This window comes from Sus scrofa, chromosome 1, assembly GCF_000003025.6.
Source record: "Sus scrofa isolate TJ Tabasco breed Duroc chromosome 1, Sscrofa11.1, whole genome shotgun sequence".
Classification (NCBI taxonomy): Eukaryota; Metazoa; Chordata; class Mammalia; order Artiodactyla; family Suidae; genus Sus; species Sus scrofa.
In genome coordinates this window covers 222,657,972-222,678,910 of record NC_010443.5, presented here as the reverse complement: position 1 = coordinate 222,678,910, position 20,939 = coordinate 222,657,972, and the positions used below count along the sequence as shown (strand labels likewise).

General features: G+C 43.3%; 1 protein-coding gene across 3 annotated transcripts in view; it reads right to left on the bottom strand.

Moving 5' to 3' along the window:
* Positions 1-20,423, bottom strand: part of FAM189A2 (family with sequence similarity 189 member A2) — a 66,775-nt gene extending 46,352 nt beyond the window's left edge. The window contains exons 1-2 of one of the 3 annotated variants that reach the window (XM_021064674.1): positions 19,923-20,423; positions 10,746-10,802 (exon numbers count right to left, since the gene is read on the bottom strand). In XM_021064674.1, coding sequence (XP_020920333.1) covers positions 10,746-10,802; positions 19,923-20,330 — 465 coding nt within the window. In that variant the 5' untranslated portion in view covers positions 20,331-20,423. The remainder of the gene's footprint in view (positions 1-10,745; positions 10,803-19,922) is intronic. The other 2 variants (XM_021064669.1, XM_005660150.3) reach the window with 2 other exon arrangements.

Below are 20,939 nucleotides of genomic sequence, written 5' to 3'. Positions count from 1 at the left end.
CCTCGCTCAGTGGATCCAGGATCCAGCATTGCCGTAAGCTGTGGCATAGGTCACAGACATGGCTCAGATCCACTGTTGCTGTGGTTGTGGTGTTCGCCAGCAGCTGCAGCTCCAATTGAACCCCTAACTTGGGAACTTCCATATGCTGCAGGTGTGGCCATAAAAAGAATAAATAAATAAATAGCAAACAGTCTCAGAGAGGTGAGACTTTGCCCTAAAGTATACAACAAATTATGGGATACCAATCAGATCCTGGTCTGACTCAAATCTATACTCTTTCCAGAATTCCCTTGTGACCTGGCAGGTTAAGGATCTGTCATTGTCACTGCTGTGGTGCAGGGTCGAACCCTGGCCCAGGAATTTCTGCATGCTGAGGCTGCAGCCAAAAAAAAAAAAAAAAATACACTCTTTCCCCTCCATCAATGTGCAGAATACCTGCTAATATACCATGTCCATTTATAAATTACTCTTTTCTGTTCATTAACAGCTCTACAAGGAGTTCCCGTCGTGGCTCAGTGGTTAACGAATCCGACTAGGAACCATGAGGCTGTGGGTTTGATTCCTGGCCTTGCTCAGTGGGTTAAGGATCCGGTGTTGCCATGAGCTGTGGTGTAGGTCGAAGATGCGGCTCAGATCCCGCGTTGCTGTGGCTGTGTTGTAGGCCAGCGGCTATAGCTCCGATTAGACCCCTAGCCTGGGAACCTCCATGTGCCAAGGGAGCGGCCCTAGAAAAGGCAAAAAGACAAAAAAAAAAAAAAAAAGAGCTCTACAAGACAATTCTTCGGTATCCTCATCGAGAAGTTGCAGCTAGTAAGACTCAATTCCACCCCTAGTTCCTCCGCACAAGTCACACACTCATCATAAACCAATCTAACTTGAGCACCCACTGGATTTCTTATTCTTCAACTAAGCTAACAGAAATGAGCAAATGTTTAAAACGAACCTCTTTATTTTTTAACTAGTTTTTTTTCTAACTTCTTTTTTTTTTTTGCTTTTTAGGGCCACACCAGCAGTATATGGAGGTTACCAGGCTAGGGGTCTAATTGGAGCTACAGCTGCCAGCCTACACCACAGCCACCGCAATGCCAGATCCAAGTCATATCTGCGACCTACACCTCAGCTCATGACAACGCCAGATCCTTAATCCACTGAGCAAGGCCAGGGATCAAACCCACAACCTCATGGTTCCTAGTTGGATTCGTTTCCACTATGCCACAACGGAAACTCCTTTTTTAACTTCTTATAAAAGTAACATTAATAGAAGAAAAAACATGGTCCCACAGCAGTCAGTGTTCCCCATTACGTTATGAACAAAAGAAAGCAACTCAGGCTATATAAGCAAAAAAGGAATTTCTTGCAAGGCTATCAGGTAGTTCAGAGAATCCACAGAAACCAGGCTCAGAAACCCGGCTAGGAGCCAAGGGAAGCCGGGCGCTGGGACCTCTACCAAGATCATGTCACAGGAAAGCCGGGTCTCTGGTTGCCAGCCTTGGACACTGGTTGCCTCTTTGTCTATTGAGTTCTAAGCTGCTCCAGCTATTCTGCATCAATGGCTCCAGGTTCAGAGTCCTGGGCAGGAGCTTCAGTGGATAGAGGTCACAGGCTCACACCCTGGCTGCTGACACTGAGAAGTGTAAGCAGCTGGTCTCCCAAGCTTCCATAGCTGGAAGCAGGGCCCTGCCTCTGATCAAGACACACAAGGGCAGATAAAACCAAGCCCCCAAACGACAGTTCAGATATGGAGATACCGGTAGCCAGAACCCAAACAAAACAGGGAAACTAAAACATCCCCCACTTCACACAACATGTCCTCTCCAGATATGAAGTGGAAAGTCAGTCTCCCTCCATCCCATCCCCACTGCACTCAACAGAGCTGCCTCGTCTAAATGGTTTCTTGTGTATCTATTCAGGAATTGTTCATGTAACTACAAACATACATTATGATCCCCAGGGTTCCTTCAAAACACACAGGTGGTTCTATACACATTATTCTGTAACTTTTTACATAACATCTACTTTAAGATGCTCCCCATTCAAAATGGTCTCCTCTCTTGCACCAAATCATTCACATATACTTGTCTCCTGGTTATACCCAGAAACTGATCACTACAGTCTGTTGGGCCCAGACATCCTGGATGCAGGAATGGTCAGAAGGCCCTTTAGCAACCCTCACATACTAGAGTGTATTTGAAATGCACTCAGAGACACTTCAGCACAGACAGTGTGATACCGTGTACATATTGATTGGTCCAAACTACACCCTCAGGACAATTAAGAAATCATATTCCAGTACACTCAGCTAGCATTTATGAAAAAGGCTACACTCCATAAGCTGCTGCTTTCACCTTTATCTCCCAAAAACATCCAAGCAGCTTTGCTAAATTAGCAGAGTGACAATTATGAGCTTGTTTAATCAGCATAATGGATGATTAAAATGGGGCTCCCATGAAAGAGGAAGGCTCTCCTCGCCTCCTTCAGAGGGATCCCTGGGCTGCCAGGGGTGGGCATGGACATAGCAGTGGGCAGCTGGCTGGTGACAAGGCTCATTTGCCACCTTGGGCTGTGAGCCATCCCTCCTGTGCCCTGAATCCCAGCACAGGGTCACCTGCAAAGAGAGGAGCCCCTCACTGTGGCCCCTTCCTCACCCAGAACCAAGGCAACAGCACTTCCCTCCCCCTGCCTTCACAGTCCCAAGATGTCAGAGCCCAGGACCCAGGGGTCTCCTGCCACCCACCCTCTGCATGGAGTGGCCTCGCTCTCAGGGTGTAGCCTAGAACTTGGGTCACCTTGGGCTCCCTGCTTTTCCTCCACACCCTACCATTATGCCCCCTGCCCCTCTGCCCACACAGGCCCCATCCCCTCAGGTGGACATCTGATTGACTTTGGCCTGGGCTTCCACAGCCCCAAGCACTCTCCTGCTGTGGTCAAAGGCTGCTATGAGAGGTCCCTCCTGGTCCCTCCCCGACCCTGACACCTTCTGGGGTTGGTGTGGCATCACAGCTCCACCAGTTTCTCCAGCACCTTCTGCTCCCATGAGCCCTCTGTCCAGGCTGACCCTTCCTGCGCTTCCCCCGCTAACTGACCCTGCCCTGTATTCGTGTCCCTTAGAGCCCCACAAATAACCAGCTGACAGCTGAGGACCGGCCTCAGCTAGTCCCCAGCTCATCATACCCTCTGGCAAGGAGTTCCAACCCCACGGCCTGCCCACCTGCCTTCGAGGTACCTGGTCCTGCAGAAAGGCTTGCCCTGTGTCAGCCTCAGACCCAGGCTAGTGCTCAAGGTGTGCTGGCTGGGGGCCTGCTCTGCGGTGCCCTCATGGCAGTGGGCCTTAGTATCCTGTCAAATGGGGACCTGGACTTGGGTAAGAGAAAATGGGGAAGTATGTAAGACAAAACACAGCCTCACCTCCCCCATCTCCCAGCCAGAGAAGAGTGGCTTGATCTCCTTTGTTTATAAGTTACCCAGGAACAGGAGCAGGTGGGGGAAGGAGAGCCGGGAAGTGTCCCAGCCCCACCAGGCCAGAGGAGGGGTCCGTGGCCTGGGCTGAAGGAGGACTGGAGGGGCAGGTGTTTTACACTCACACGAGGAGGAGCTGGAGGGCAAGGAACAGGAATCCTGACTCCTTAGCCACAAGGGTGTGGGGGGTCCCTCAGCAGGCATGGAGCTGGAGGAAGCTCCTAATTCATATTGAATTCAGTTCTCCCCACTCTGGGGGGCTGCCGGGCTGGGGCCTCAGGGACCTCTGACCCTGTACCTGGACAGGGATGGGGAGGGCCTCAGTGCAAGGATACTGTTGCATTTGGGTTTTTCACATTGCCTATTTATGAATATATGAATCTTTATATCAAATCTATTTTTTAAAACATGGAAATAGGAGTTCCCGTCGTGGCTCAGTGGTTAATGAACCCGCTAGTATCCATGAGGAGGCAGGTTTGATCCCTGGCCTTGCTCAGTGGGTCAAGGATCCAGCATTCCTGTAGCTGTGGTGTAGGTTGCAGCTCCAGGTCATATTTGATCCCTGACCCAGGAACTTTCATATGCTGCGGGGTCAGCTGAAAAAGAAAAAAAAAAAATTGGGGGGGGGTAAGAAAATGCCTATCCAAAGTTAAAACACCATCCAGGTAATTAAAGAGGATTCTAGAAACTTATAATATGAAGGCTATAAGAACTCTTTAAAAGATTATTCTGATCCAACCCCCTCATTTTATAGATGTGGAAATCAAGAGATTTTCCCGAGATCATCCCAAAATTAGTGGTCACGTGTCTGTGTTAAAATGCAGGTTTCTTGAACTCTCAAACCAGGGAGCTCATTCCAAATTATTGACGACTATGAAACACACTCGAAAGAACCAGCCTGCACAAGCGAGGGCTTCAGAGCTCCTTTTATAAATGTACAGATTCCTAAACTGTTCAGGTCTTCTGCCCCTTCCTGTTCTTCCCATCACCAGGAATGAAAGGAACCACAATCTATGTTGCAGCAGAGTCCCCCTATAAATGGACTGAGGATCTTGGGAGGTCAGTTCCTCAAGTTCCATGACCCTTTCTTCGAGGCACAATAAGATGGAAAGAACCTGGATCCCCAAATAGCTTCATGGAGCAGAGCCACCTTGCCACCTTGCCTACTTGAACTAAATTATCTGTATAGCTTATAGATGTCATGTTTGAGTTTCTTTGAGTAATGAGGCTTTACCCTAAATATTATAAGCTGCTGGCCTACACCAGAGCCACAGCAGCGTCAGATCCAAGCTACGTCTGCAAACTACACCACAGCACATGGCAATGCCAGATCCTTAACCCACTGAGCGAGGCCAGAGATCAAACCTGCAACCTCATGGCTCCTAATTGGATTCGTTTCCGCTGCGTCATGATGAGAACTCCTAAATATTATAAGCTTGAAGAGAGAAGAGAAACTGGTGGATCATTTTCTAAAAATAGCCAATTCATTTACCTCTTCTATTCTTGGTCTAGGGTTCAAATCAGCAGGACTTGCAGTTGAGAATAAACCACCTATGTGACCGAAGAACATTACCAGGGAGAACCTTCAATCTTGGTGCTAAAGAATAAAGCTGCCCTTTTATCAGCTTGAAGGTCATTTTCATCCCCTCTGCTCCAAAGAGATCTGCGTATGCATGCTATCATATTTTATTTCACAAAAATTTTTTAAATCTATGAATTAAAGATAAATACACTCTAAACAAAGACCTCTGGGACACTGACAAACTTACTGTTTTTGAAGTATAGTTGATTTACAATGTTGTGTTAAGAAATTTATTTATTTTTATTTTAACTTTTTGTTTTTTGTGTTTATTTATTTATTTATTTATTGGAGGAGTTCCTGTGGTCGCTCAGCAAAAACGAATCTGACAAGTATCTATGTGAACACAGGTTTGATCCCTGGCCTCACTCAGTGGGTTACAGATCTGGCATTGCCATAAGCTGTGGTGTAGGTTGCAGACGTGGCTCGGATCTGCCGTTGCTGTGGCTCTAGCGTAGATCAGCAGCTACAGCTCCGATTGGACCCCCTAGCCAGGGAACCTCCATATGCTGCAAGTGCGGCCCTAAAAAGACAAAAAAGGTAAAAGAAAAAAAAGAGAAAAAAAAAAAAAAAAGAGAAAAAAGAAAAAAAAATTTTATTGGAATATAGGTGACTTACAAAGTTGTATTAATTTCAGATGTACAACAAAGTAAATCAGTTGTACATACACATATATCCATTTCTTTTCAGATTCTTTTCCCATATAGGTTATTACCCAGTATCGAGTAAATTTCCCAAATTTATCTACTTTGATGCACAGACTTCGAAAATTCTTCTCTTATGCCCTAGTCTTCAGTTATGTTCTGGAGATGAGGGTGCATGATGGTTGAGTTCTATGTAGGTGGGTTACTATTAAATAAAGGGGTTATCACCATAAAAATTATACATACAATCCCCTAGATTCAGAACACTGCATAAATTTAAAACAACTAATAACCCCACTTTAAACCAAGACCTTTTAAGAATTAACCAAAAAGATCCTCGAATTTTAGTTTTTACATTGTCATGCTATGAAAAAAAAATTATAAAAATAAATAAGTAAATAATATTAACAAAGTTAAAAAAAAAAAGACATCACCAGGGAAGACCCTTCATTCTTGGTGCTAGAGAATAAAGCTGTCCTTTTATCAGCCTGAAGGTCATAGTCATCCCCTCTGTTACAAACTGACAAGAAAAATAAAAATAACAATAGCTCAAATTACCACTTCATTAACAACCAATGCCTGGCTGGGCTTTCTCAGTGGCAATTCTTACCAAACTCTTTCAAACTCAAAGAAAAAAATCAAGACAATTCTGTTTTCTAACTGAGGTGCCTACATAAGACAATCTTTGAAGTCACTCCCAGCAATGAGTCTGTAATTTGTAAACACATATCAAACACGTTATTAGAACAAAAAAGGAATGATGTCTAGAATAAGAACATTCTTTTATTTATTTATTTATTTTTGCTTTTTAGGGCCGCACTTGTGGCATATGGAGGTTCCCAGGCTAGGGGTCGAATCGGAGCTGTTGCTGCTGGCCTACACCACAGCCACAGCAACATCAGATCTGAGCCACATCTGCAACCTACACCCCAGCTCACGGCAACACCAGATCCTTAACCCAGTGAGCAAGACCAGGGATCGAACCTGCATCCTCATGGATGCTAGTCAGATTCGTTAACTGCTGAGCCACAACGGGAACTCCAAGAACATTCTTTTAAAATAGAAAGTGTTTGCTCTTGAAGGAAAATACATACATATTCTTTATAGAAACTACACACACACACATGCACACACCCCCTACCTTAATCCCAGTCATTGCCAAAAACAGCGTAAACATTCAAAAACCATTCCCAACATTTTGTTTTTGTTCTGAACCTCCAAGTATTGTATCAGTACAAGGAAGAGGGTCCCGTGAATGAAAGCTTCCAACTCGGAGTTTCTACAAAAACTTGAGTTTGAAAGAACTAGGTCAAACTGATCCTTCTTTGTTCAAACGAGTATAAACCTGGCATGATCACTTCAACAAGCACAAAAAGGGGGCACGAATGTAAGTAGCTCTCAAGAGGGAGTGTCTGAGTGTTCTAAACTGGGGTGCACTCAAGAGCTCAGAAGGAGAACAGCTTGCTTTTTGAAAGCCCCTGAAAAGACCAACCAGCCCTCTCCCAAAACTCTAGCACCAAAATACTCCCTATCCACCCTCAAGTTCAAAGAGGGCAAATACAAAGTTCGAGAGAACAAAAATAAGTGAGAAAAACATAAGACAAACAAAAGTAAGAGAGAAACTTTGAGAACTCACCCAGGACCGAAATTTCTATTGCTTGCCAAATTAAAGCCAGAGTTTAAAAATAAGTGTGTCTTGAGCACAATGGTCCTGGGGAGAGACCCCTGTCCTCGCAGAAGTGACAGACCATCTCCTGAGGGAGATAGGCGAGGAGCACCCAGGAAAGCACCCAGACTGCTTATAGACCAAGAAGCCAGTATTCGGTGTTGGGACCCTGTGAATGGCACAGACGGGGGCCCCTGCAGTTGGAGGGGGGGGCAGGAAAGATCTCTCAGGAAATGAGTGCTGAGTTAAGACCCAGAAGAGATGGAGGCAGCCAAGCAAATAGCGAGGGGATGAAAGTCTTAGGTTTGAGAAGGACGGCCTGGCTGTGTCAGAGTCAGAAGGTGCCCCTGTGGGTGGAGTGGGATGAGAAGGGGGTGGGGCTGCAACTCTGACCAGCCCTGGGCTGCAAAAACAAGCAGGGTGCTTCTGGCCTCTCTAATGGAACACAACCTCTCACTCAAATCATCCAACAGCAGAGGGCATGTTCCCTAAACTCAGGAAAGGGGATGGGTACAGAACAAAAAAAGGCAGTGTTTCCATTGAGGATGGAGGAGGAGTAGAGTCACCCCTTGGTGTCACTAGATTATCCTTTCTATTTGGAAAAGAAAACTAGACTCGGGAGTTCCTGCTGTGGCTCAGTGGGTTAAGAACTTGACATAGCATCTGTGAGGATGCGCGTTCCATTCCTGGCCTCACTCAGTGGGTTAATGACCCAGCATTGCAGCATTGCGGCAAGCTGCAGCACAGGTCACAGATGCAGCTAAGATCCGGCGTGGCTGTGGCTGTGGCAGAGGCAGGCAGCTGCAGCTTTGATATGACCCCTAGCCTGGGAACTTCCATATGCCACAGGTGCAGCTGTTAAGAAAAATGAGAGGAAGGAAGAAGAAGCTAGACTCAGAAAAGCTAAATGGCTTTGCACAGAGTGACACAGCTTTTCCTCAGAGGAGGCAGGCCTCAAAGTAGGAATGTCTGACTGGTGCGTCAGTGGCTTTAATTTCGCTTTTTAACACAGCAAAAGCACTTGGCACAGGTTATAATGATACCCTACTAAGATTCACGTGGACTGTTTTGTCCTTTATGATATTGACTAAGGCTCAAGTGACCTACTGATAAACTCAGAAAGTTTTCCCTTGCACAGTTCCTGCCACTTAATTTATCTTCTTTATAAATTGATGCTAATTAACATTTCAAAACAATTACTACATGGCCTTCTAAATACATAATTCATAACAGTCAAAATATAGAAGCTCAAATGTCCAACAGGCTTATAACTGATGGTAACACAGAAATATGACAAAATCCTGCTTAGTAATTCGAGGTGACAGGCACATGGACTCTTTGCACAGGGAAACATAATAGCTACTGAAATGCACTTAATCTAATATTAAACAGAAAAAGCAGAGCACAACATGGTGTATACAAACTGGTTACAACATTTTAATATGCGAAATACATTTTTATTAAGGCCATTTTCATTTAACACTGCTAAACTCACATAATCTGTTTACAAGGCAAAAGAAAACAAATGTTAAAGAAAGACATGCCCAAAAGAAAACAATGTTTTCTTCCAAAAGAAAACAATGTTAAAGAAAGAAATGTCTTAAAAGGTGAACTTTCTTAATATCTATCTAGAACAAGCACTCATGTTCTCTTTACCATTTGGAATTTTAAAAGTACAAACAGCATTAGAGAGTTCTCCAATTTTAAGTTAAATACGTATTACAAGAGAACTCTTATTTGTACACTTTTTGATGATAGCCATTCTGATGGGTGTGAGGTGCTATCTCATTGTTGTCTGGATTTGTATTTCTCTAATACTTAGTGTTGTTGAATGATGTTGAACATCTTTTCGCTAAAATTGTTTTATTTTGTAAAATAGCTTTAAGTTCTCTTAACTATCTATTTGTTGAAAACTAGTAGTATTTTCTTAAAGTAATTTTATTCTCAATAGTTAAAAATACCTTTCAAGATAAAATAATTTAAAATCACTATTAATAACTTTGCAAAAGAAATCATGTTTATACATCACCATTTATCTTACATTCTGCTTTAGTATAATGTTGTCTTTTACTGAAAAAAATCACAGAATAAGAAAGCTGACTTCACGAATAGATTTCAAAGTATCCTCAGAACCCCAAAGTCAGAATACAATTAAAAATAGACTAATTTTAGGAGTTCCCGTCGTGGCACAGTGTTAGCGAACCCGACTAGGAACCGTGAGGTTGGGGGTTCGATCCCTGGCCTTGCTCAGTGGGTTAAGGATCTGGCGTGGGTGCCCGCATTGCTGTGGCTCTGTTGTAGGCTGGCAGCTACAGCTCCAATTTGACCCCTAGCCTGGGAACCTCCATATGCTGCGGGAACGGCCTTAGAAAAGGCAAAAAGACCAAAAAAAAAAAAAATAGACTAATTTTAGATAGCGGCAGCTTAAAACTGGATTTGATAACATATGTTGTCTAAATCCATACTACCTCATCATGTTTATCTTCATCCATTCTGAGAAAAGACAGCTTAAAATTATTGTTTAAAAGTTTTTCTGAAATTCTAAAAATGTAATCAACATATTGGTAAAGAGAATATGTATTTTGTTACAAAAATTTTATCAATATACTCTTGCACAGTAAAAGATTTTTAATTTCTAATAAAAATTCCAATATTCAATAATAATAATTTTAAAACGTGAGGTTTGTGTTAATGAGCATTTCAATATCGACCCAATAGAAAAGAACAGTGCAAAAATGACTCTTATCACCAAATAACAGTATAAACATTGAACACTATCAAAAACTTTTCTGCAGACAAAGCCCAGGCGCTCATAGTACATGCCATAAAATTCATCCAAAGCCTCATTTGCTCTTCCTCTGCTATATAATATATTAAAATGCTTCATCAATAATTTAATCCTTCCAGAAATATTACAAGTTTCACCAAATACATTAATTAGTAGACTTATAAAATGTTGCCTGCATTGTCTTGTGGACCTGAAAACACTTCGGTTTAATTTTTTAAGACCATCAACACAGTATTAAACACCATTTTTCTGACTATAGTCTAAAATATGCTTCTTATATCCATCATCTAGTAAATAGTGGCCTGTATAAGACAAACTATTATATATGGAATGACTTTAGAAAATTATTTACCCCTACTTCAAAATGGATGGGAGAAAGTAAGAGGAGATGCTACCTAGAAAAAAATTGTAAGCACACTTCATATCAGATTTCCTAGATCCCCTACTTCATCCCTGAAAGCTGACCACCCCATTGGCAACTGTCTACTTTTTATAGCATTCCCTGAATAAAAGGACACAGCAAATAAAAACAAAGGATGAACATTAGCCAATGACTTGTACACTTTAAAATGCTTAATTTTAAGGGTGACAGTTTTTAAAATCAGTACATACCAGGAGTATCATAGGCCGTTTCCAAGTTGTTAATCCTATGATTCCAGAGAGTATCACCTACAAAGATAAACAATATCAGAAAACTAGAAAAGGGACCAATTTCAACAAACTCATCTCCAATACTGAAATTCCAAAATCTTCTAACTCAAATATTTAATATTCCTGCTGATTACATGAGCCCTGGTAGACCACTTTGGACCAAGCTTCCAAAACATTTTTTATTGACCATGTCTGTTTTTTCTTAAGGTCAGATAAGAACACACGAACCAGAAATTAGCCTATCCTCTGGTTAGTGAAGGAATCAGTATTTCCCATTCAGGCTCCCTGCCCCCGGTAGCACCTCATCTGTCACCAGAGGCAGCAGTGTAAGAAGCATGCCTAGCTGCAACCCTCCCTTTATTAGGTGGGTACTCGGCCTTCATGGGACAAGGGAACTCCTCCAAATAGTAAATAAGGCCTTTTAGGATCTTCACCTGCCTACTTCTCAAGCCTGATTTCCATGCACCCTCCGCCTTCCAACCACACACCCTCTTGCCAGGCATAATTGTCCTTCCTCAGACTGGCCAGGCTCTAGACATTCCAGGGCTTTAGCTTCTCTTTGCCACAGAGCCCTCTCCTCCCAATTCCCCTCCTACTTGCCTGAGAACTCCTATGCATCCTGCAAAGCCCCAATTCACACTCACCTCTTCTGAGAAGCCTTATTATTCCAAACACCCCACACCCCTGGAAGCTCTTTACATAATTCCCACCCCCCCAACACACACACACACAAACTCTCTTGTTTCTCTGTCCTGCCCACTTACTCTAAATTCCTCTCTTCTTTCTCTGAATTCCCAGCTCCTAGCACAGTGCCTGCCATGTGATTGGTAACAAATGTTCCTGAACATTTGTTTCACAAAGTGGGGAGGTGGGGAACAACAAGGAGAAACATTTTATGTTGCAAAATGACACTTTAATAAACAAATACCTAAAATCCTCAGTAAAGAGGAATCTGCGTTTTGCCAAAACTTAATCTGGAAACCAACATCAGCCCTTTGAATGACACAGTTCACTAAGTAGTTAAGAAAGGATAAGAAAGTAATTTCAGCCCAGGGACGTCCTGATGCCATGTGAGTACATCTACCTTTGTGTATATAATAAAGTGCATTTGCTGAATGCAGTCATGAGGATTTTCTTTCAAGTGCACTTTTTACCAAAATCACTCAAATGCACCATTTCACAATAACTATTTATTAACTGCAAACCAGTCAAGATTTCACAGTGCTACTTGAAACCCAAAGCTCAGAGGCCTACTTAAAATACTCTCCATTCTCCATTTATGGACTGAAGGCAATCATTTCACAACAAACCAGCAAAGGACACGTCTACCCACTCATATCAAGGATGAAAAACCATGTATGGACAGCTAGGTGACAGTTTCTTTGTATTCCATCTATGCTTAAACATACTAACAGCTGCCTGCTCACTGGACACAATATTTTTCCATCACCTTAAATTCAATAGGATATTTCCTTCCTCTAAAAGATTTCCTACTGGAAACTCACACAGGGCTCGTCTAGAAGGCAAGGGCTGCGAATGCTTTACAAACTAGAACGTGGAATCCATGAGACCTTGGGGGTTCATGTTCCTGACTTGGCTTCTAAGTAACCATGTGATCTTAGCCAAGTCATTTCACTTCTCGAGTCCTCCTGATCATTTCCTTGAATTTGTGATAACTGAAGGAAACCAGCTCTGGGTCTCTTCCATTTCAAAAGGTTTATTCCACTGTCATGGGTAGCAATTCCTCAGAAACCCTGTGAGTGCGTGCTGGCTCCACCTTGTAGACTAAGTGTAGGCCTGCATGATTGCACGTGTGCGGGCAAGTGTGTGTGTGCATGTGAATCTTTGCATGCATATGTGTGTGTGTCCACACACTTGTGTACTTCCTGTCCCCCGCCCTGCTGCTTTCCGGACTTTGCTGAGGAAAAGCAACTATTTTTGTGAAAACATAACTGAAAATTGGACTGCCCTTGAGGAAAACAAAAACTGCCTGCTTCACTAAACTATTAATGATGATTCGGATTATCAGTGTTTGATAATTATTAGTATAGAAGCCTGTAGTTCAGCTTTTGGGAATACATTTTTCATTAAAACAATATTATTATTAAAATGAGATGTCCAGCCCAGCCCATAAAATCTACAAAAATAGTGATATGTCCAAGCTAAGCTCTCCATATCCCCCATCAGCCACAGCATCCCACCTCTTACACGTTAACTATTTCATATGCTTACATATTTTACACACGTACATATTTTTCTTTATATGCTTATCACTAGACACACATTCATATATGTATATATACACACATGCACGGAGCGTGATTTTTACCAAAAAAACAGATCATAAAACATACTTTTCCTCCTCTTCCTTCTCTCTCAACGAATACTTCATGGAAATCACTTCATGTTTACTGCGCTAGCTCTCATTCATTTCCATTTAGCGGCTACATAATATTCCTTTGTATGACCAGTACCTAATGTATTCAATCATTTCCATATTCATGAGTATTCACTCTATTTCCAGTTTTCTGCCCTCACAAACAATGCTGTCGTAAACATCATGGACATATATCCTTAAAGACAAGCACTTTTTATTTTTATTAGATAAAGTCCCAGGAATAGGATTGTTAAATATATATGTATAAATAAATACATAAATATGTTTTAATAAATCATGACATACAATTGTCATTTCAAATGAAGGGTATCTGGGATAAAAGAACTAAGCTATCTTTTTTAAGGAGGGACTTTTGCATACATGGGCAAGCTAATTTAAAACATAATTTTAAAAATACATACAAAATGTATTTGACAAATGAGAAATGTCAATAATCTCAAAATACATATGACAAAGAAATTTAAGATCTCAGTAGGAAGAAATATAAAGCTTATTGAGCAATAACAAATAAATTAAGACATGTATCATACCCATGGATTGGAAGACAAAACACTTAAAGATACTACTTCCACTTGAATTATTTTGTACACTCAGCATAAATCCACATTAAACTCCAACAAGATTTTTGCAAACTACCCTGTTTTATAGGATGCTTCAAGAAATGACCTTACAGGTGTAGGTGGGAGTTTTGGTTACATACATCTCGGTCCTGAACTCTGAAACAAAGGCATACACCAACTTCTACCCAATTTCTCCCACTCTTCAAGCTTAATTAAGCTCTAACATGCTTAGGGGACCGGTGAGTGGTGACAAGGAAACAGGAAGCAGGACCAGAGAGGCAGAAGCCTCTGGAATGTTGAATAAAAATCACATCAGATGGGGGTGAATACCTCAAGAGTTCAAGACTTAGGGAATGTAGGCACACTTCAGGGGGGGTGGAATTTATGAATGGGGAGAAGGATGGGGAAGGGAAAAAGTAAGGAGGCTAAGTATTTAATGCCTCTACCTCCCTCTGTGGCAGCAGCAGCTGGAGTTCCATCACAAGGGACTCAAGAAGGTTCCTTAACACTGGCCTTTCATTACACCATAATGCTATTACTTGTTCAGTTTTGTTTTATACTCACTTGCAATCTCATGAGGGCTTGGATCTGTGAATATTCACTCAAGTACCACTAAAGTCTCCTAGAGGCACTCGGTTACGGCAAGAGTCAACAAACAAATGAATGAATAATGAATAAATAAATGAATGAATGAAGGTTAAAAACAGGAGATGAACTTGCTCAAAGATGACTATGTAAGCCTAAAAACATTCTTCACTCCTGTTCTTAAGAGTACATCAACAGCGAAAAGCAACTCCATCAGCATTCTTTCCACCCAACACAAGATGCAACTTGCTCTGAATGAACATGCAAGCATCTATTTTCTAACACCAAATTATCTCTATACTATTAAAATGAGATTTGTCACAATTTTGGTTTCACTCACTTGTAACCCATTCCTTGTCACTTACAGGAAAAAGCAGAGGCTTTTTTCCTCCCGATAGTGCAAAGAAGGATTCTAAGACACTCCAAGCAAGAATCATTGTTACACATCATGCATGGTGAATGTGCCTTAAATTTCCAGCTTAAAAATCAAATCAGGGGAGCTTCCGTCGTGGCTCAGTGGAAACAAATCTGACTAGTATCCATGAGGATGCAGGTTTGATCCCTGGCCTTGCTCAGTAGGTCTGGGACCCAGCATTGCCATGAGCTGTGGTAAAGGTCGAAAACATGGCTTGGATCTGGTGTTGCTGTGGCTGTGGCGTAGGCCAGCAGCTGCAGCTCTGATTCAACCCCGAGCCTGGGAGCCTCTATATGCCTTGGGTGTGGCCCCCCAAAAATAAAATAAAATCAGGGAGTTCCTGCTTGTGGCACAGTAGGATCAGCTTTGTCTCTGTAGTGGCTTGGGCTGCTGGAGGGGCGAAGGTTCGATCCTCAGCCTGGTGCAGGAGGTAAGATTAGGCATTGCCACAGCTGCAGCATGGGTTGCAGCTGCAGCTCAAATTCAGTTCCTATCCTGGGAACTTCCACACACTGCAGGGCAGCCAAGAAAAAAAAAAAAAATCAAATCATTAAAGTTAAAAGCACACAATTCTACTGCCTAATTTTTCTGTATTAATCCATTAAAAGCCTTAGGGCAAAAACATTCTGAATTGTTTGTCAAAAGTTGCTATATCTAAATAGAGAGATAAAAAGTGCCATGTTATAGAGGTCTCACATTTACCTTGCAAATGAGCACACAATATTCAAATTTCTTAATAGCCTATCTTTCCCATAGCTTTTACGTGGGAAATTTTTGGAAAAATGTATTGTGCATGTATCAGTTTATCTGTCCAGGGTAACTCAACAAAAGAACTGACAAAATGGACAACTGGATATTTCTAATGTATGTCTGTTGGTTAGCACAATGCCCCACAAAAAAAAAAAAAAAAAAAAAAAACTAGGCTGTTAATTATTTTAATTACTTTAATTAAATATAACCTTGATGTTTAAAAAACATTTACAGAAATTCTAGTATGTGCCAAACCTGTGCTAGGGCTCAGCAACGAAGCATTTTCATAAATGTTCTCTAATTACACCCACAAAATCAATTCTGAGGCCAAAATCATCCTACCCATTTTACAGATGAGTAACTGAGGCTGAGATTCTCAATGACTTGCTCAAGAACTTATCATGTGACTCCGCTCTTGTGTGAAATTTAACATCAAAGGAAATTAAATTCATCACAAAAATTATATTTAAAATACTTCAAATTAAAGTAGTATTTGATGATTATGATGGAAAAAATGTCTTGAATGTCGTTTAACTGGTTGAAACTTTAGAATTTTTGTGTTAGTTTTCCCTTTGAACGATTCATTCTTTTTTTACATTTTTGTCATTGTAATTTTCTTCTAAGGTTTGCCTTAAGTTCACAATGTCTGTCTCTTAATAAGGAACTGGAACCTTGCCAAAGAATCATAGCCTCAAGGGAGGGGTTACCATGAGTTCAGGCCATTGACTTCAATAGAGAGGCATGAATGTATGCAGACAAGAAAGGCTATTAGGGCCCCCAGAGAAGAACAAAAAACAACAATAACTAATTCTCTACCATTTGCCTGAAATGTCTCCCAAGGATAATATACATCATCAGAATCAGGAATTTTGGTTTTTGAGGGAGACACAAAGCAACCCAACTCTCTCTACTCTTTCAGTTTATCTGAAGCAATGAGGTAGCCTGGCTCCCTGCAATCCCAGCAGAATCTAACTAATATTAACTAACTGTGCCTCCAAACAAAGAGCCAGGACAGTATGGCCTGAACAGGGACACGAAGATCCTCCCTCTGCCACTCACTTGGGGCAAACTTGTTTTTAAAGTGGTTAATCTCTTAGCCTCATGAACACTGGGAATAATAATGGATTGAATCATTAACCAAGGACATCAGCAAGAAAATAAATAAATAATCATAGAGCGATCAAAAACAAGCACAGTGGAGTTCCCTCATAGCCTAGCAGTTAAGGACTGCTGAATCTTGGGTTCCATCCTGGAAAACTCCTTTTAGAAATATGTTGTCAAGTATTTAATGCTGAAATTATAATACCTGGGATTTGCCTTAAAATAATCCAGTGGGTGTTACTAAGGGGGAGTGGGTGTGGCCACATTAAGTGCTGATAACTACAGAAGCTGAGGGAAGAGTCAATGGGGGTTCATTATACCATTCTTTATTTGTTGAGATTTAAAATTTTCACAATAAAATATTAAAAAGCAGAGTTCCCATTGTGGCGCAGTGGAAACGAATCCATCTAGGAACCATGAGGTTACGGGTTTGATCCCCGGCTTGCTCAGTGGGTTGAGGATTCGGCGTTGCCGTGAGCTGTGGTGTAGGTGGAAGATGCAGCTCGGATCTGGCATTGCTGTGGCTGTGGTGTAGGCCGGCAGCTGTGGCTCCTATTAAACCCCTAGCCTGGGAACCTCCATATGCCTCGGGTATGGCCCTAAAAAGCAAAAAAATAAATAAGTGAATAAAAAATAAAATTAAATTTAAAAGTATAAGCAGGTTCTTAAGACTTTCTGGTCACGTCTATGCTGTCTCTCGGGGTCGTTTATATTTTCTTTTTAAAAATGTCCATGTACTGGAGTTCCCGTCATGGCACAGCAGAAATGAATATGACTAGGAACCATGAGGTTGCAGGTTCAATCCCTGGCCTCATTCAGCGGATTAATGATCCAGCATTTCGGTGAGGTGTGGTATAGGGTGACAACTGTAACTCCAATTAGACCCCTAGCCTGGGAACCTCCATATGCCTTGGGTACAACACTTAAAAGGCAAAAATAAATAAATAAATAAATAAATAAATAAATGTTTAAAAAGCAAAGAAATAAAAAATAAAAATATACGTGTACTGAAATATTTACAGATGAAATGATGTGATGTCTGAGATTTGCTTCAAAATAGTGTGGGAAGTTAATCTGAGAAATGCACTAGGGAGCATGCTGAAGCTAATTTCTAGCCTTCTTGGAACACCCATCCTTCTGGAGTTATCAGAACACAAAGAGCCAGCAGCAGAGCCAAGAAGATGTACAGATAAAACAATTGTTGGGTGAAGGGTAAATGAGGGTTCATTGTACAGTGCTGGAATACATATTTAAATTTCCATAAAGCAGAGTTTAAAAAAAAAAAAAACTCCTCTTTCACACACACAAATTCAAAAAGTATGCTACTGCTGAGATTTTCCTGCAACACTAGGAGACTCAGTTGTTAGTTGTTCTGAACATGTAGTATCTGTTGGTTCTATGTCCCTCTGCAAATTCTGAGGTCAACCTCAGAAAGAGGCCACCAAAAATAAGAATAATAAACAGCTGCAAGTGTGCATACAGACTTGGGCACAATGTGGAAAACGGATCCTATAGAAGAGATGTAGTTATGTATTTACACATCAGTGATTCTGTCCCTGCTCTGGTTTGCTGGGTCCTGAAGACAAGGATGTGCCCCCCACCCACCCCCCTCAGCAGGTCCAGACTAGTAGCCTTTATCTTCCAGCTGATCTATCTTTTTCTTTCAAATAGTTCATCAAGTCTAACTACGGCTTGACTGAAATCTAAAGTGCATTTACCTCTGAAATAATTCACAATAGTACAGTGATTTAAGGTTTTAATTTTAGGAGGGAAAAATAGTTTTCAATAATCCTAAACTAGCTATCTTTGAGAAGACAAGAGATTATGATTTTACAAAGAGCAAATCCCTAAAAATGTATGCAAGAGTCATTTCTGGCCCAAGGCATTTAGAAATAAAATGCACCCACTATTTGGCTGAATTTAGGCTGACAAGTGGACTAAGGAGCAAAACAGATCTAATCCCTACCCTATTGGGAATACTCCTCTTCCTGAAGTTCGAAAGGACTCCCAGAAGCCAGCAGAAGAGCCCAAGGGCAGGGTCAGGCAGGTGGGATTCCTTTTAAATGATGCACAGATTGTGAACTTCACCCACCATAGCACAGGCTGTCCCACATAAGATCATTCAGCATCAAAGTATTTCAAAATGAGAGTAAATTGGCATCAGTTTAAATATAAGATGTCAGGCCAGGCTCTAGGTACTTAATGTTCTAACAGTCTTAAACAATTAGTTTGATTTCAAGAAGTTCTCACTACAAATTTGGTCTTGAATCTGGGTTTGTGTGGATGTGCAAAAAGACAGTTTTTAGGCATTCGGAACATATATTCATTACAGATCTTAGTAAAAACTAAAGGCATTGCTACACCTTTAGATTTAGTTTAGAGAAAAGCTGTTTAATTTAAATCTTATCTTCCATAATCATTCCACCAAGACCTGTTTCCAAGTTTCCAGCAAACCTCAAGACACTGGATGCCTCAGAAGCTATGAAATCTGTTGGGAAATAGGGATGAGCAACCACTAGTGTCTACAAACGCCTGAGGGCAAAAGCCTTTTGCCCCAGATCAGCCTTTCCCGTTGGAGGAGGCAGGTCGCAGATTGGGGCAGACATCTCCAGCTAGCTGGGGCTTTGGCGAGATCAGCCATAATGATGGGTTCAGGTTCTGAAGAATTAAATTCTGTCCAGCAGTCTGCCTGGCTCCAGGAACCATGGGGCCCTGCTTTAACGACCAAGTAAGTACATGGGCGCGTTTACACACCCCGTTATTACCTCCTGAACTCTCCCCAAATACAGTGGAGCTGTATAGACCAGATATTTCACATTTACACCTGCCTTAGTGTGGAATAAAACAAGTGACGTGCCCCAGCCTCTCACTTCATCCATCCCACAAATACACCTACTATGTGCCAGGCATTGCTGATATATAACTGAACAAAACAGATTCAGATCTTTGCCCTCCCTGTGCGGACCTTGTCAGTGAAGTAAATACTCAAGAGCCGAAAGAAGTTTAATCATTTTCTTCCCATTTTCCTGCCCCCCCCAACACTCCAACCGCCCAAAGGGCTGGAAATCAGGTTTATTTTATTAGCTTGACAGGAACCACAAAACCCTTTAGCCTTTAGGAACAGACACTGTCCAGGTGCAATCAATTCACCCCTTAACGCCCTTTTTTCCAGCCGTTAAGCCTCCAAAAACTTCAACTGCCCTGAGGGGTTGTACCTCCCAAGTGCAGCCCTGGGGCAGACAATTACGAGACAATGGAGGGGACCGGCCTGAGCCCCCTGCTCCCCGGGCGGGCCCTGCCAAGGCTAGCGGGACGCGCGCAGCACTCACCGAGGAGCCGGCCCAGAACGGGCACGAGTTCTTCACCTGCGGGGAGCTGCTCAGCGACAGCGCCCCGAAGCTGAGTGCCACCATGCAGCAGCCCAGGATCAGCTGCAGCAGCCCGAGCGACAAGAGCGGGCGAGCCGGCAGCAGTGCCGAGCCCGGAGCCGCCGCAGCAGCGGCCGCAGCCCGGCGGGAGGAGAGCGCGGGCGGCGCGGCCAGCACGCCGGCGGCGTTGGCCGCGCAGCGAGGCCGCCCCGGGGGCTGCAGCGCAGCCCGGGGCCAGCGCGGCCGTAGCGGGGGCAGCGGCGCCTCCTGGGAGGCGGTGGCCGCGGCGCCCGGGCCCCCGGCCTGTGGCCCTCCCGCGAGCCCGGCCACCGGGCAGCAGGAGCCCGGGAGCACCACGGGCAGAGACATGGACAGGCGGAGAAGGGAGCGGCCGGTGGCGGCAGGGAGGGGACGCGGAGCACAGCCGCGGGCGCCGCGCACTGGGCACGCGGGCGGGCTCCGTGGCGGAGGGGGAGGGAAGGAAATGCACACGGCCCAACCACTTGCTGCTGCCGCCGCTGCTTTCGCCGCCGCCGGCCGGCTCTCGCCAGCCGCACCCACCTGCCAGCCGGCGGGTCCGCCTCCCGCCGTCCGGGCGCGCCTCACTCCCACCCGCGCACACCCACGCGCGCCCTGCGCTCCTACTGCACTGCTCTGCGTTGCCCTTGCACCTTTTGGGGTCCAGCCTCCGGAGCTCCGGAAAATGCACCCTGCCCCAAATTTAACAATAGGTCCCTAGGGGTAGGAGGTACAGGTAGCCGACGATCTAAGAGTGACTCCACCCGCCAAGCCGGGGCGGGACCTGAGCGCCGCAGAAGCACCCTGGACCCTCGCCCCGTTCCGTTCTAGTCCAGAGAGCGACTCTGGCAACCTTTAATGTGCGGGGAGTCCCGCTTTAAACTTTTTCTCCGCGGGGAAGGGAGGATGGCAGAAAGAAATGGTGTAGGTGTAAAGCCTAAACCGCAGGGTTTCGGGGAA